The sequence below is a fragment of the Stigmatopora nigra genome, chromosome 1 (assembly GCF_051989575.1).
Source record: "Stigmatopora nigra isolate UIUO_SnigA chromosome 1, RoL_Snig_1.1, whole genome shotgun sequence".
NCBI lineage: Eukaryota > Metazoa > Chordata > Actinopteri > Syngnathiformes > Syngnathidae > Stigmatopora > Stigmatopora nigra.
The window spans coordinates 19,871,291-19,887,068 of NC_135508.1; the positions used below are offsets into that span (position 1 = coordinate 19,871,291).

The window sequence follows — 15,778 nt, forward strand, 5'->3', positions numbered from 1 at the left end:
GCTGTTTTATATGAATGTAAATTTTAAAAAAAATTAACAAAATTGGCTTAAATGCATTTAGAACAATAGAGTGAAATGCTACAAATAACAGTAATGACCTGACTGCAATATTGCAAAGGGTTTATTGGTAATAAATGAAGTGTGCCATTGGATGAAAGAGGAAAGAGCATGTGTGGTTGAGGCCGAGGTCTTTGGTCCATTTGGTAGTGGATGTGAGATTTGGGGGGGGGGGGGGGGGGGGTTAACCAGGACAAGAAGAAAAGGCACTTAAGTTTGCAGCCGTCTCAGCAATGAGATGTCTATGATGCCTAACATGAATATTCACATACAAGTACTGTATTTACAACAAGGAGAATCAAGAAAAAATAAAGATTGGAATCACAATCCCCTGAAGGGCATTTTTGTTGGAGGGGAAAAAAAGTGGCAGCAAGTCGAAGTGGGACAAAAAAAAGTCTTTGGCGATAAACTAACATTGGACAATGTAGTATCGTCATTTTTTTTTTCAGTCAAAAGATTCAACTGGAACCCATTTGGAACATGTCGTTAAAGAAATACATAACATTCTCTTTGGGATAATTGAGAAAAAGAAAAGTTTTTCCATTTCCAAAGCTGCACAATGAGGTATTGACTTGTTTTTCCTTCACTTTCTACTGAAAACAAATTGAGAAAGTCAACGAAATTCTCGCGTCACAAAAACGACAGTCTGTTTTCGTTATGACAAATATCCCCCCTAAATAATCATGTTTTCTACAAAAGCAAAAAGTCAACCGCAAGTCGCACAAGAAAAAAAGTCAGTCATCAAGGGAGGCGAAGAAAAATTAAGACGCACAAAAATAAAAACTAGGCCTCACATAGACATAACTGAGGATCAAAAGTCCGGAAAAATAGTCCAGACCGCCAAAAACGGGGGATTATACTGTGACGATTATTATTTTGTTTTTAAATCTAAGAAAGTGATATCAAAACTGCTCTTCCACTAGAGATGGCAGAAGGTGCAAATAACCTGTGTATCCAATGATACAGAAGAAAAAAAAATAGCAAAAGTGCTCACCTAATCAGGCCATGCGCGTAAACTAGTGAGGAAATTAAGACGAGATGATTTCAAATGTGAATATTCTTTTTGTAACATTTTTATTTACCTAGGAGTCACTTGTCTCTGGGTTTTAGCTGCTCGGCATTAGCGCCATAGGCTTCTTTTATATGTTGGTATTGTGTGAGAGTTTCGAGGGAGGTGAAGAGTACTTGGACGGGAGATGGCGAGGAGAAGCCTACGTCAACTACACTAGCCACGATACACGAGAGCTGTTCAAGTTTGACGGTTGAACGAATCGCTGTAAAGGGAAACCACTTAAACTCCTCTCGGGGACGGAGGGCGGAGGCGGGTCAGGCGAGTGCAAGGTAGGTAAAAGTAAAGGGGCTCAGACTGAGAGGCCGGCCGGATTCCACTGTCAAGGGCAGGGTGTCCGCGGGAGCCTCTGGGGGAGACCGTTGTGAGAAGCGCGGCTTTGATTGGAAGCACCCGAGTGGGAGGCGCCTCGGGATCCGTTCGCTGGGCCGCCCTCGCCGCCGCGGGGACGGTTATCGGGGCGTCGATCGTGGTTAGTGCTGCTGTTGTAGCGTTGGCCACCCATCTGGAACACGCGGCGGTTGCCATGGAAGATCTGAGGAGCATGTCAAAAGTTAGACAGCAAGTTTTGATGAGGTGACGTCGGCCCCGAGCGATGGGGAGGGCTATGGAGTATCTTGATTCATACAAGTGAAACATTCAATGACTAAATGCTTCAATACTCCATATTGTTTTTACACCTGGACCCACCAGTGCGTAAGCAAAAAGTTGATGAGTTCGATCCAGCCATTTTTGTTGGATAACAAGTAGCCACTTAACACGTTTGTTTTACTTGCTTGTAATAAGTCTTTTTTTCCATGCAATGTAAAAAATAATAGTAATACTAATAATAAATAAATAGAATAAATAAAAAATAACTATAGATCATTATAAATCATAATATGGTATGTCATTGAGAATTATTTTGTAGTGGAAAAAAAAAACCCAGAATCATGTATTATGATTGCAGGTATTAGCCTTATATAGAAGGCTGTATTGTTTTGGGGAATACACTGGAGTTGGATCTTGAAATTCGTCTTTCCTCACTATATTAAATAAAAATTGTTATTGCGATAAAAAAAATGTTCTTATAACTAATAACTTTTAAATCTTTTGTTTCAAATTTGAAACTTCTGCGAATAAGTAAATAAATTACTTTCCTCCCTATTCAAATATGAAAGTAACTGTTACAATACTTTAAAAAGTAAATTTAAAAAAATACAGTTTTGTTCTGTTGTGCAATAAAGATAAGGCAACACCCTTTTTACACTATGAAAAGAATAAAACCTGCAGAAATTCTAACATGCGCCACAGGCCTCTGTTTTTCTATGTATTTGCCTTCAAACCAAGAGTTGCTGTGCAATATGAAATAAATCAAATAATCAAGACATCACCATTGGCAAGCAGACTATTTTCAGCCTCACACAATGAAAGCGTAGATTTACCACACATGGCCATTTACAAAAAAATAAAAATGTTGGATAAACTACTCCTTTTCTGCTTTAAGAAAAGAAACTAGGCTACACCTTGGTATGACAGTTATGTAATTTTCAGCAGCTTACCTGTTTGACTGGTGGGGGACGGCTGGGAGGAGGGCTTTCCACGATTGCCGGGCTGGCCACAGAGGAGGACGTGGAACTGCAACGGGATCGGTCCGAATAGCCCGTTCGGGGATGGTAAACTGCAGGAGAAACCACCACATATATATTCCAAAACACTGACTTGGTGCTGCTATTCATGTATTTTCTACTCAATTTGGTCCTTGTGTGAAGTAAGATCTATTATTAATGAGAAGACGTTCGAGGAAATGGCTTTTACCAGATCCAAATTGTTCGATGCTCGTCTTCAACGGCTCCAGCTCGGATGTAAATCGGACCGCTTTGCCCGTGTCCTCGTCATATTTGCGCTCGCTCACAAAGTGCTGCCAAGAACAAACAGTAACAGACGTTGGTGGTTACGTCCTGACGGAAACCGCACGTGGCGCCGAACCAGCCAGAAGTACCTTGATGTCGGCCCGGAGTTCGGTCAGTTGCTCTTCGGACATCGACGCGGATTGCTCGGTAAGCCTGCGAAGCTCCTCGGCGCGCTTTTGTCGGGCGTTCAAACTCATCACTGAAAAGTATAAGAGGTGTCAATTAAGCAGACGACAAGCAAGGATGTTTGGTGTACTTTCAGTAAACATGACTTTGCCATTTCTGGGTGAAACTATACATAGAAATGTAAATCGCTCTATTGAATTTTTTGGAGTTGTGAAAATAAACATGCATACATAAGGTGACCCTTGTATTTAAATGTATCAATGGGTCCTTTTGGAAACAGTGAACCTTTGAAAAGTGTCAAATGTTTTAGGAAGTTGTTGAAATATACCTTATGTACATTGGCAAATATGTGGAAATATTGCCTTAAATTGGATCAAGCTTTGAGACCAAAATAATTTTACTTTGGTCAAAAAATGTGAAATATTTAGTGAATATATATATTCAAACAGAAATGTGTGAATCAAATGCAACATGAATGGAAATAATGTGAAAGTGTGATGTCGTATATGATTTTGGAAAATGATCATTAATGTGAAGTTAAGGCGAAGGAACAAAAGCTCAATCATTGAGAAAAATAAAGGTCCTATAATCGGGTGATTTTTCAAGAAGAAATTTGTAATGGTGTGAACCGGATGTAAAATGTGGGATGAAACAGAAACAAACAAAAAAAGGAGTAACTTTCCCACAACCACTGATGACCCCAGAATGCATTTTGGATTTGGATGGAGTTTAGCTATGAAACGGATATCTTTGCCGTAAATCTACAAGTGTCACAACAACTGAACAACAGCCAGCTGCTTGACATTTCTTTCACCTAATAAGCAAGCTGCTTGGCAAAAATCAAAATCCAGTATTATGAGGCGTTAATTTTTTTTAAATCAAGAAATGTCAAGAGCCTCCAAAAGATCCATGTGGGTTTTTCCAAACAAGCCCCGGGGAATCCGTTTATGCCCGGGGGGAGCAAAAAAAAAGGAACTTTGGCAGAAAAGCCACTTTTTTTTTATTACTATTTTCACATCCACACACATTTCCTCGTGCCTGACTTGATAAAAACGCCGCTTAGACACCAGACACCATTCAAACTTTCCTGGAACCCTCTTCATGCAAAGGCAAGAGTTAAGCAGAATGGCCTACTTGTGCAAATGTCTTAGTTATGCACATATTTTCCTACTTTGCATACTGGAGTCATGTTGCTCTAGTTGTGCCCTTGAGGGCTCCTCACTCACAAAACACGTTAGAGTTGCTCATCCGCAACAGTCACTATTTACAAACTCTGTGGAAATACTTTGAGCCAGATGTATAGTTCCCAAAAGGCACACACACTTGTCAGAGCGTTTATCTCTGCGATGGTACTTACTGGCTTCAGCTTTCACTTTGTCCATTTCTGCCAGCAGTGTCACTTCTCTGTCCATTAAGCTGCAAAAGAACCAGAGGACCAGAACACTGAATTTTCTCCCGTCAGATTAACGAGCGGAATTCCAAAAGCATGAATCAAGATGCAGCTGTGTGCAGACCAGACATTGAGGATAAAAGATTCTGGATTCAAGTCTGGTCAAAGTCAGTGCGAACTGACACTGATTGATCATGTTTTTGTCCCTATGACGATGACTGACGTCCAATCCATATGAACTGAGAGGGTGAGCAGTGAAATTCACCATTCCCCCCCCCACAATATATTTTTAAAAAAAATCATTTTTTTTTTAATCAGTAAGTTATTTTCTGCATCTATATTTAATTGGAAACATTTTTGTACAGTAACAAGTTTAAATTTCAAGCTCTGCTGACTTTTTTGTTTATTTATTTTATTTCTTTAGTGCAGTTCAAAAGGATTGGACATAGATCTTCATTAATGGCAGTCAATGAATTCGACAATACCATCTTATAATTCGACAATGAAGAAGAAAGAGTCTTCCGAAAATGTACCCACGTGGTTTGGAGCTCGGCAAATGCCTGCTTCAAGCTCTTGACGGACGACTCCATCTCCTCCTTCACCAATATCCGGTAGCGCGTCAACGAAGCGTTGCACCGCTGGAGGTCCTTCATGGAACGGTCAATGTTGGGGGCTGAGGGGACACGTTTAACTACTCATGAAATGGAAAAGAAGATCCATGAGCTACGAAAATGAAAGTGTAGCGTAGTCAACAGCACAGGATTGGCCGTTACCATGTCTAACAAGGTTATTGTTAAAAAGATCTAAACTACAAATTAAAATACATTTACACTACAAATGAAATCACGTCACATTACGTTTGTACCTGTAGAATTACTATTTTTACAAGTAAAAACGACAAAATTCAATAGGACTAAACACACTTTTTGGGACCTATTCAACTGAATGGTGAAATGGTTCAAAACCTGCCATGACTGTGGACGCATGTGTTTGAGTGTCATTGTATTTCATAGTAGTGGAAAAAGTAAATGACTAGTAATAGAAACTAGCAAATCCACTTCAAAAACTAAATATAAATAACCGAACTAAACTAGTATAATTAAACACAAAACTATTGTAACCTTAGTGTTCAATTTTCCCAGTGAGTGGCGCGTCTTACCAATCTTTTTGCCCGGGGACATCCATTGCTGACTCAGCCCATCTTGGTGTGCCAGAGAGGCGTTCTGACGTGAATCTCTTGCTTTGTTACCTCTGGAACCTTGGTGGGAACCTGGCGCTCGTTGAGTGGGCAAACTCTTTGCTTCCGCACCTGGAAAATTTAATTGACATCAACATTTTGTTTATTGATCAATTCAGTGTCCTGGGTGGCATCTGATTATGGACGGACCAGAAATAAATCTAACAAACCAGCAATGTTGCAATAAACCAATGTTCTATAACAGGCGTGGGCAAAGCGGTCCACCAATTTGCCCACCCCACATGGTGATCACCATTCTTAAATAGGACAAAAAACTAATACAAGCGAGGTGAGCACTGCTAGTGACTGTAAAAGTTGAGGAAAATCCCAATGACTTTAGCCCGGGACAAATGGCCAAAGTGTGAGTACGCCCAAAAACATAATAGCCACCCACACAATAGAAACAACATGCAAGCCTTATTCTCTCCCTTTCCCAGTGTTTACCAGCAATTTCCGACGTGGTTAATTCAGAGTCCAGCTCCGATGTGTCCAGAGAGGCCGTGTCCAGGTGTTCGCTCAGCGAATCAAGTGACTCATCTTGCACAATCGATCCATTGGGATGGAAGCCGTTGGTCTTATCTTTGGACTCCACGGGTGACGTGGCCTCGGACGGTCCGGGTTCTGCCGGGGCCTCGGGCTTAGGCTTGGGCTTCTTTTTCTTATGGGGCTGTAAGTGGAGATATCAATGTCAGTGTGCTGTGTTGAGCATTTCTTTTGTCAAGTATCAACAGCGCACAAAGAGTGACTGACACCTGCTAAGAACTTGTTGAAACTGTACAGTACAAGAAAGTATTGGATTTCTGATTGTCCATGACATAAAATCAGATTAATCTGCATCAGCTTTAGTCCAACATTGACAGAGACTAAATAGTGTCACAATTGTCTCCAAGTCAAAATGTGCTGCCTTTTGCTACACTGAATGGTCCCAGAAATGTATGAGATAAATCAATTAACACATCTCTAAGTAGACTTAATCAATGATTTAAGAAAATGAGCCCAATATTATTATTTATTTACAGCACAGAAATGAAGGCAACTTTATTTTGGTTCTATGACGCCAAAAAAAAATATTCAACAGATATTTGTTTTGTCAAATATTCTGCTTCTTCTAACCGTTTCAGTGCTGACACATTCCAAATGTTGAGAACATTTGTTACCTAGTACAATATTAAAAGATTAAAAAAATAATCATTTAATGCTTTCCCCCCTTTTTATTAAGATTTTTTTTCCGACTCTCAGAAAAGCTGTCAATTCATTAATTGTGGCAGCCCAGTTGGCAAACATAACAGCCCTCGGAATGAAACTGCAACTATGACGTGGACCTCATCAAAAATGAGTTTGACATTCTAAATCAATGTTTAGCTCCATTAGAAACTTACTTTCTTTTTGCCAGTGACATTCCACTCCTTCAAAATCTCCACTGCACTCCCTGTGTAAAGATGACACAGAAACAAAGACTTTACAGACAGAACAAGCTTGTTCATACAGTACATTGTCCAGATGCCTTTTGAGACTGACACACGAAGGGAAATTTCTTGTGCTTAAGAATGTGCAGGCATACCTAGTTTACACAAACAAATAAAGAGTGCTGCACTGTTTTTTAACAGATGACACGTCACAGCTGCCTTTGCTTCTGGCATATAACAACATATAAAACCAACAATGCAAGCCATTTCTAAACTTTGGCTTTTTACAGGGAATACCAGCCAAACCTGAGCCATTATAATGCTTGTAGGAACACTTTCTAGGTCAACAATGGACATTGAAATACCTTCTAAGAATGCTTGAACAGCCTTGTCGACGCAGTTTTCGAAATGTTGCAACACAAGCACAATCTCATTGTTGCTTTTGTTGGGGACCACTGCCCTGACAGCACTGATCTGTAGGCCAAGAAACAGAAAGTAACGGGTTTAAGACTTAACTATAATAAAGCAATTCATTACATTGAGTGCAGTCAAACACCATAACCAAACTACTGTAGAATGAATTGCTGCACCCATATAATTGCTCAACCTTTGCTTATACAGATAAAGACATTGAGAATTGATTAGAGAAGCAAGAGTAAAGTAAATGCAATACAAAAAAATATATACACAAAAAAGATTCATAAAACCACAATAAGAAGTTTCATTCATTTTCTTTGCCATTTGTTTATCCTGTAATACTATACTCGTTTTTAAATCCTTTTTTTTCTTTAAAATGTGAATACGTATTTGTTAACTACCCATCCACTATTAGCAAGTTAAGATATGTGCACATCCAACGTAAAAACAAGCAAGGGACCAGCCAAGTAAACATAAAAGCAACACTAAAAAAAGCCTTTTTTTTACCTATTATGTTTAAAGAAACGATAACACTTGATGGATTTCCATTATACTGCTTATCAAAAGCAGTGCTCTTTCTTCACAGGTCAAGTGAGACGTGCACTTCAAATCAACAAAAGGCACTAAAAAGTACTAACAAAAAGAAATAAGTGCTTAAAACCAACGTGTCGACAGTATTCTCACGTACGCACATCTTACCTTCTCCTTCATCCTTTCTGGTGGACCTCCCTGGGACATAGCCATCCTTGAGCGTGTGTCAAACACGACCCCTGAAGTGTCTGGAAAGAGCCAAACTATATAAGCACTGAGCTTCTAAAAAAAAAAAATCGCTATGCACTACTAATTCTACTTCTATTTTTAATCGGGCGATGACAGTCACTACAGGAGACTTCTTTTCCTTTCAAACTGGCGTGTCAAACAGAAGAATGCAAAAAAGGGTTTTTTACCGGCAGTTTAAAAAGGACCGTGAGAGGGAAGTCCAAAGTTAAACAGATCATAAGCGATAGGAAAAGAGGTTAACATGACAACAAACAATGTACGGCCAGGTCACGCTGCTGTCAGTTACGCCACTTTCAAAGCCTCACACACGCGTGAACGTCAAGCAGGCACACACACTTACCCTTTTGGTTCTTCTTTGCCATGTTGTCAGTCGCAAGTTCACGCACGGGCGGAGCCACTCTACGGTGAGTCTGCAAATTGTTCCGGACTTAAAAAGTGCTCTTCCTTGTTGTTCGATGCAGAATTCAAAAAGGTCAGCACCGTGATTTTTTTTCCACGCTCCTCGCAAGGGTTTTTGTCACGAAGGTTGGAAGGAGGAGGCCTCCACCATCAGCTCAGCCTAAATCTTGAGTGCTCTTCTTAGGGTTGTGAAAAAGAAAAAAAATATTTAGTCAATCATTCATTTTGAGCCTTTGTTTTATAATAAATAGGACTGGTGGTGGGAGACCATATTCTTATGTTTACTGTGTCCTGTGACCCATCATTTATGATTGCCTCATTATTAGATCGCCAATTTAACTGAAAAAAAGTACCCCTAAATGCAAAGGCCATTATTACTTGAAATTTCATATTAATCTGCATCAACAGATCACTACATTTTAAGCATTCAAATGCATTTCATTTTGCAGTATGAATAAATTAGGGACTTTTATTAGTTGATTAATTACTAGTATCTGATCAATACTTTGCAAGACTATAGACCACCATAGACCTTTTTAGAGTTGAGCTATATTTAAAACAAAATATATAAAAGTGCATTTTTTTCCTCTTGGTATACAGAACAGAATTTAGAGCAGTTTTTGAAATAAATGCATTCAAATTCCAAACAACACAAGAGCATTTTTAATTAAACTGATGTTTCTTATTGTGACACAAATCTGCATTTAGAGATTGGTCTAATCTCGTAACGTTTGTTACAATTGAGCCTAGAAATGAATGTTTGTTGGTCAAGGTGGGAACAAGAGTCCATCGAAGAACATTTAAAAAGGGAAGAGGCCCTTTTGTGGTTATGCACTAAGGAACAGTATGCGGAACTAATATTTTATCACTTCAATTAGTATATGTATAATATCTACCATCATCTATTTGGTCTATTTTTTCTATTTAGGTATATATCAGATTGTTTAGGTTTGTACAGCAATCGAACCAGGGCAACTACTACTTTTCCCAACTTTGTTTTCTTCCAAGTAACTAATCCTCTTTAAACATATCTGAGAGTACATTCCAACACATTAATAGGTGATTAATCATTGGCTTGACCTGCAACAAAACACTTTTCAACAAACATTCAATATTTATATAGTACACAAATGTTTGCTTTGAAAGAAGAAGTGAAACTGATTGTTACTTCTCAGGAAATGGAAAGCTAAAAGGTGTCCTTGACCCTTTAAGTATTTCAAAGCCCGGTTCCACCACATTTCAAAATTCACCAGGTGCAGTCACCATGCAGGCAATATAACCTTTACAAGGGAACTGCTTTAACTTCATCTGTTGAATGCAACTTGCCATTTTCCAGCAATAGGTGATTTGTGTGACCAACTAGTGCTATCCGCAGGGACGGATGGGAATGAGTCTTGAAATCAGTCTCTTTTGGACAAAATAAGATTGAATGAAAAGCAAAAGAGATGAACAGCATTAGAAAAAATGGTGACATGGTGTTAGTCAGGAGTGTCACTATTAAGAGAACTGATGATCGACATTTAGATTCACAGGTTTTAAGTTCAAACGTAGCAGATAACAACAAAGGCCATTTAGTCAAACCATTATTGATGTTCCAACAATGGTGAAAGCTTCTAAAACATTTCACCACTAGTTTGCTGTGTGATAAATAAACATGTCGCACTGAATTCTGGTATTTTGTCGTCAAAGCCACGAATCACAAAGCTTGTTTCCACTATTTCTTTTCCTCCAATTTGGATGTGACAAGATGAAACTGGAATAAGGAAGAAAGTTATTTCAGATTAAAAAGAAGCACCTAATATATCATGTCCGGCCAAAAGTTTCAGGGAAATGTGACCATCCTGAACTTTTTGTGACTATTGTGCATGCTGCATCCTTTTGAGTTGTTGATCAAGTGGGTTGCCTCTGCGCCTGCTTGTGTCATCAAGATTGCCGGCAGGATTTTGGCTCCCTGCTGCAGGATGAGGGCGGAGGAGGAGGAGGAGGTCCTCAACTTTACACTGCACGTATTTCAACACACCATGACCCGTGATAGTCAATGGTACTTCTCAGACATGTGAGGAGACAGACAGGGGTGAATAACTTAAAGGTAAAACAAGTAGAAAAACTAAAAATCTACTACTGTTTGGTTAAAAAATGATTAATAATTTTAAGAATTGACCATAAGTCGCTCTCCCAGTGTTGACATCTCAACCTGAAAATTTTGGAGATGTCTTCTTACTATATGTTAACTTAAAGTTTTGTATTTTTTTTAATCATTATTATTCAAGCAGTTACTATAATGTTAATTAGTTTTTAAATATTTGATAAACTCTCCTCTCCCATCAAGCAAAGATCCCAATGAATAGAGCTTTGGAGTCATAAAACAAAAAATATATATAATTTCATCCATTCTGAAAAGGTTTGCAGGGGTTCTGGAGTCCATCCCAGCTATCTCTGGGCAATACCCAAACAAAACCCATCCAGGCGAATGGGTAGAACAGAATACGAATTATTAAATGACTATGACTATAAAAAACTGCTATTTTAAATCTGTTGTTGCTGTTGTTATCATCATCCTCATCAGCATCATTATCATTATCATCATTTCATAATAAATAGATTATGATTCAATTTCAGGCTGGGACAAACGATGTTTTGCGTGTTCTGTGTTGTGTCAAAACATGTAGGGAAATCACTATTTTTTGCGCAAACTGAAAGCAGATGTTTAGAAATGTTGACGGTGGAAACTCGGATGGAACAATGGTCTCTATCCATCCCCCATTGTCGGCATCAAAAGAATATCCAGAAAGAGGGCTTCAAAATACATCTTTAAATGGAATTCATCACCTGAAACTAAGCGGATACTTCATTGACCGTGATCTGGTTCTATTTGATGATTTATACGCTTTAGGAGGAATTTTGGAGCTGCAAATGGGAATCGGACGTCTGACGTGCCGTGACGAGACGACGGTGGTGGCTGCGATGACGACGACTGGCTTGCAAAACGAAATCGGCACAATGAGCTCGGCCCGGCCGCTCGTTTTTTTGTCATCATGAGTTCAATTTTCAACTGGGACCGGAGCTCAGCTTTAGCCTGCTAGCTTCGCAATAACTACGCGACCGTGCACCACCTCGAACATTCCTTTCCAAACCGTTAACATCATCGAATTGATCAGCGATCAACATTGGAATGCTGCTCCAGCAAGCTTGCATGTTATTAGGTCTTCAACCCCCACGTTTGTATCCCGCCTTCCATTTAACCATGAATGCGTTGCTTTTTTTCTTTATTAATAAAATCAGATGCGAGTGGGAACCTTACGTACCTTGTGATGCAAAAGATGGGTAAATTTGGGATTCAAGTGAACGCAGATCTCAGAAGCAGACAGGCGGCTTGCGAGGAACGAGACGGGAATCGAGCAAGCAAGCCAGTCAGACAGTTTGCTTGCTTTTGCCGAGCCGAGCTGCTTGATGCTCGCTCGGCTCCAGTTTGCTCCAGGCTGGTTGCAGGTTGCCAGATTGGAACGACACAAGCACGCCTTTATCACTATTGGAGGTAGAAGCTGAACGCGAGAAAGGGGATCACGTGGGTTATTTACTTAGAGGTTGGGTTTTCTTTGCCAGAAAAAAAAACGCAACATCGTGACAAAATTCATATTGTGTCGGGAGGCTTTTGCGTGAAAAAATAAATGAATAAATAAAAATAAAGATTAGCATTCAGGGGTGTCCAAACTTTTTTCCTGGGGGTTTGTTTGAAGGATGAAAGGACCAACTTGAAATTCTTCCATTTTACCTGTTAAATATAAAGATGTATACCAGGGGTGGCCAACCAGTCAGAGACCAAGAGCCACATTTTTTACCGTGTTACCACAAAGAGCCACATTTTTTACTGTGTTACCGCAAAGAGCCACATCACACAGATTTATTGTAAATGTCACACACCAGCATAGTAATGACATAAATTGACTCCTACAGTACTAACAGCACAGGCCAGTCATTATCAACAATGAACATTGTGTGTGCACTGTCTCACACAAACAAACTCTCAGTTCAACCAAGTCCACAAACAAAAATATAATAATTTACAATAGCGTTTTTCTTTTTCTATGCATGTTACTTAGTGGGACTTCTGTCATAAAATCAGCGCCTATTTTTGCGCAACATTCGCTCCTTGTGAGCTGTCATTTATTATGAATGGCTTTTAACTAGCGAAAAGCCATTCATAATAAATGACAGCTCACAAGGAGCGAATGTTGCGCAAAAATAGGCGCTGATTTTATGCGCCTATTTTTGCGCAACATTCGCTCCTTGTGAGCTGTCATTTATTATGAATGGCTTTTAACTAGCGAAAAGCCATTCATAATAAATGACAGCTCACAAGGAGCGAATGTTGCGCAAAAATAGGCGCTGATTTTATGACAGAAGTCCCACTAAGTAACATGCATAGAAAAAAATTATTATATTTTTGTTTGTGGACTTGGTTGAACTGAGAGTTTGTCTGTGTGAGACAGTGCACACACAATGTTCATGCGAGGCAGACCAAGGCGAGAGTGCTCAGCCGGGAGCAGCCAATAGGAGAGCGAGGTGTACACCCACGTGGTGGGCGAACTAGCGCGCCCACCACGTGGGTGTACACCTCGCTCTCCTATTGGCTGCTCCCGGCTGAGCACTCTCGCCTTGGTCTGCCTCGCAGGGGGTGTGGCTTTTTCAGCCGACGCTCGATCTTTGGGATACTACTTTTTGTGTGCGCGACGCCGTTCATTGTCGCTTCTGGTTCACGGGAGCTCTCCCACTCTGTTAAAAACGTTTACTCAAATGACCTTGCTCCTACTGGGAAACTTTGAGGTATTTTCATCCCAAGCACATGCGCATTGGACGAAAATACCGTATTGAACTCAAGCGAAGCGCACACGCAAAAAAAAATAAAACACAAATACAAACTTTGATATGGACGTAAGAGCCGCATGAAACCGGGCAAAGAGCCGCATGCGGCTCGCGAGCCGCGGGTTGGCCACCCCTGATGTATACTGTGTATACGGTGACACGAGTGGTTAGCGCGTCAGCCTCACAGCTCTGGAGTCCTGGGTTCAAATAAATAATACCTTGGTCTTTTTATATTGAATTTGTTTTTCATCAGGTTAGCTCTATTTATAATTTGTCACTTAGAATTTAAATAACAAATTAAATTGTAAGATACAATTTATTTATAAAGGTCACTAAATTGTCAGAAAAATACAGTCTTCAAAAGTGCTTTTATACTAGAGTTTAACAGAGGTGAATGAGTTTATTTCCTTAGCTTGTTCTACCCACTGAGAACTTCGGATTTGGCAACCTTCGATCTTTGTCGTCATTTCCGCGACGGTGGCGAATGCGTTGGTTTGTTTTGCCAACTTGCTTCTCCCGATGACAAGATCATGTCGTTGTCTCACACTTGCCCTTTGCCAAAAATCGTCCTTCATAGCCTTCTTAAGTTATCATGAGAGGAACCACCAGCAGGAGAATGCGCTGAGTTTCTTATTATGCTAATCGTCTTGCTGTCTCCGCGTGTTTTGGGTTGAGGATCGTGGCTCTCGGGGACGTTTGGACTGATTGTCGCAAGGAGGAACAGTGTTTTTCCAAAATGGCGACCCCCTATGTTACAGATGAATCTGGTACGCCTGCTAAATGTGCTAACGGTGCTGTTTATTTTGCGGCCCTGTCACCCGTAAAAATGTCACGATCGAATATTTAATCACGAAGCAAGTGCCGTCGGGTCCGATTGTTTTATTTCTGGCTGCTGTGCCTAGAACACCGTAACGCTACTGTTGTTTTCATGCAAAGTATTCTGTTGCTCGGAGACGAGCAGCTAGTTAGCATGGTGCTATCCCGCGTCCTCTTTTAAATAGGCATTTTTTTCATTACATTTTCGTCTAGAATTGAGGCAGACTTTATTTATTCACAAACATGTCGGTATTTAAATTATTTTCTGATACATTTGTGTCAATTGAGTTGACAGGTCATTATGTAATCAAATGGTTTTTAGACCAGTTAGTATGTGAAATTGGATCTGACAGGCTGGACTTGGTTGCCCTTTACTTAGTTTATGATCTATGTTAGCCCTCCCAGTCCAAATGGATTGGACGTCAGAGTTGAAATGTTTCGTTCTCATTACTGTTTGTTCTTCCAGGAAAATATATCGCATCCACACAGCGACCGGACGGCACGTGGAGGAAACCGCGGCGGGTGAAGGAAGGCTACGTCCCCCAAGAGGAGGTCCCTGTGTAAGTAGAACTGTTTCCCCAGCAGCTTACTGCACAAGAGATCCCTCTTTCATGTTCCCTCTTTGGTCTTTAGATATGAAAACAAATATGTGAAGTTCTTCAAGAACAAACCAGGTCTTCCGCCAGGCTTGAGTGCATCGGATGCCGAGCCCCCAAAGCAACAGCAGCAAAAGGGGTGCTCAGACGGCGATGCCGCCGCTCTCTCAAAATCAGCCAAACGCAACATGAAACGTAAAGAAAAGCGAAAACAGCAGCAACAGGAGCAAGAGGAGAGTCCGGCGGATGTGGACACTCTTGCCGATGCTGTTGAGAATGTGAGCATTTCGGCGAGTGGGGAAGTTGCCGACGATTCCAGCTCATTGGAGAAAGCCAAGAAAATTAAGAATATAAAGAAGAAGCTGCGTCAGGTGGAGGAATTGCAACAAAAAGTGGACTCAGGGGAGATTAAGCAGCTGACGCAAGAGCAGTTGGAAAAGTTGGCCCGAGCAAAAACTCTACGAGACGAGCTGCAGCAGCTGGAGCGCCTTTCGTGAGAACATAGAAACTTGGTCAACTTCACCCTTTTGACGTCTACACCGTGAACAATAAGTAGCGATTTGCGCCACATCTGCCCACTTTGTCATATTTCAAACTCATCTTCACCCTGGTGTTTATTTTAAACTTAATTTTCAAGAAAACACAAGCCATCCTCCGCTCCATGATTCCATTTTGTACCTTTTAAAAAAAATAAAAACACCAACCGTAATGTATTTTGTTGACGTGTGCT

General features: G+C 40.4%; 2 protein-coding genes across 3 annotated transcripts; one reads left to right on the plus strand and one right to left on the minus strand.

Moving 5' to 3' along the window:
- Window positions 1-108: 108 nt before the first annotated feature.
- spats2 (spermatogenesis associated serine rich 2) lies at window positions 109-12,282 on the minus strand. 2 transcript variants are annotated; one of them, XM_077717178.1, is made up of 14 exons: window positions 12,079-12,282; window positions 8,855-8,952; window positions 8,715-8,784; window positions 8,294-8,373; window positions 7,543-7,651; window positions 7,151-7,200; window positions 6,216-6,438; window positions 5,694-5,843; window positions 5,072-5,207; window positions 4,502-4,560; window positions 3,108-3,217; window positions 2,924-3,026; window positions 2,668-2,786; window positions 109-1,661 (listed from the first exon to the last, which is right to left on the minus strand). In XM_077717178.1, exons 3-14 carry the CDS (start codon window positions 8,734-8,736, stop codon window positions 1,449-1,451), a joined length of 1,374 nt encoding a protein of 457 aa, XP_077573304.1. In that variant the 5' UTR covers window positions 8,737-8,784; window positions 8,855-8,952; window positions 12,079-12,282; the 3' UTR covers window positions 109-1,448. The 2 variants fall into 2 exon arrangements, with proteins under 2 accessions (XP_077573304.1, XP_077573296.1); XM_077717170.1 differs by having other exon boundaries at window positions 8,715-8,949.
- A 1,788-nt stretch (window positions 12,283-14,070) lies between these two features.
- On the plus strand, window positions 14,071-15,761 carry pym1 (PYM homolog 1, exon junction complex associated factor). Its single transcript, XM_077730003.1, has 3 exons — window positions 14,071-14,403; window positions 14,919-15,012; window positions 15,086-15,761. Exons 1-3 carry the CDS (start codon window positions 14,373-14,375, stop codon window positions 15,543-15,545), a joined length of 585 nt encoding a protein of 194 aa, XP_077586129.1. The 5' UTR covers window positions 14,071-14,372; the 3' UTR covers window positions 15,546-15,761.
- Window positions 15,762-15,778: the final 17 nt, after the last annotated feature.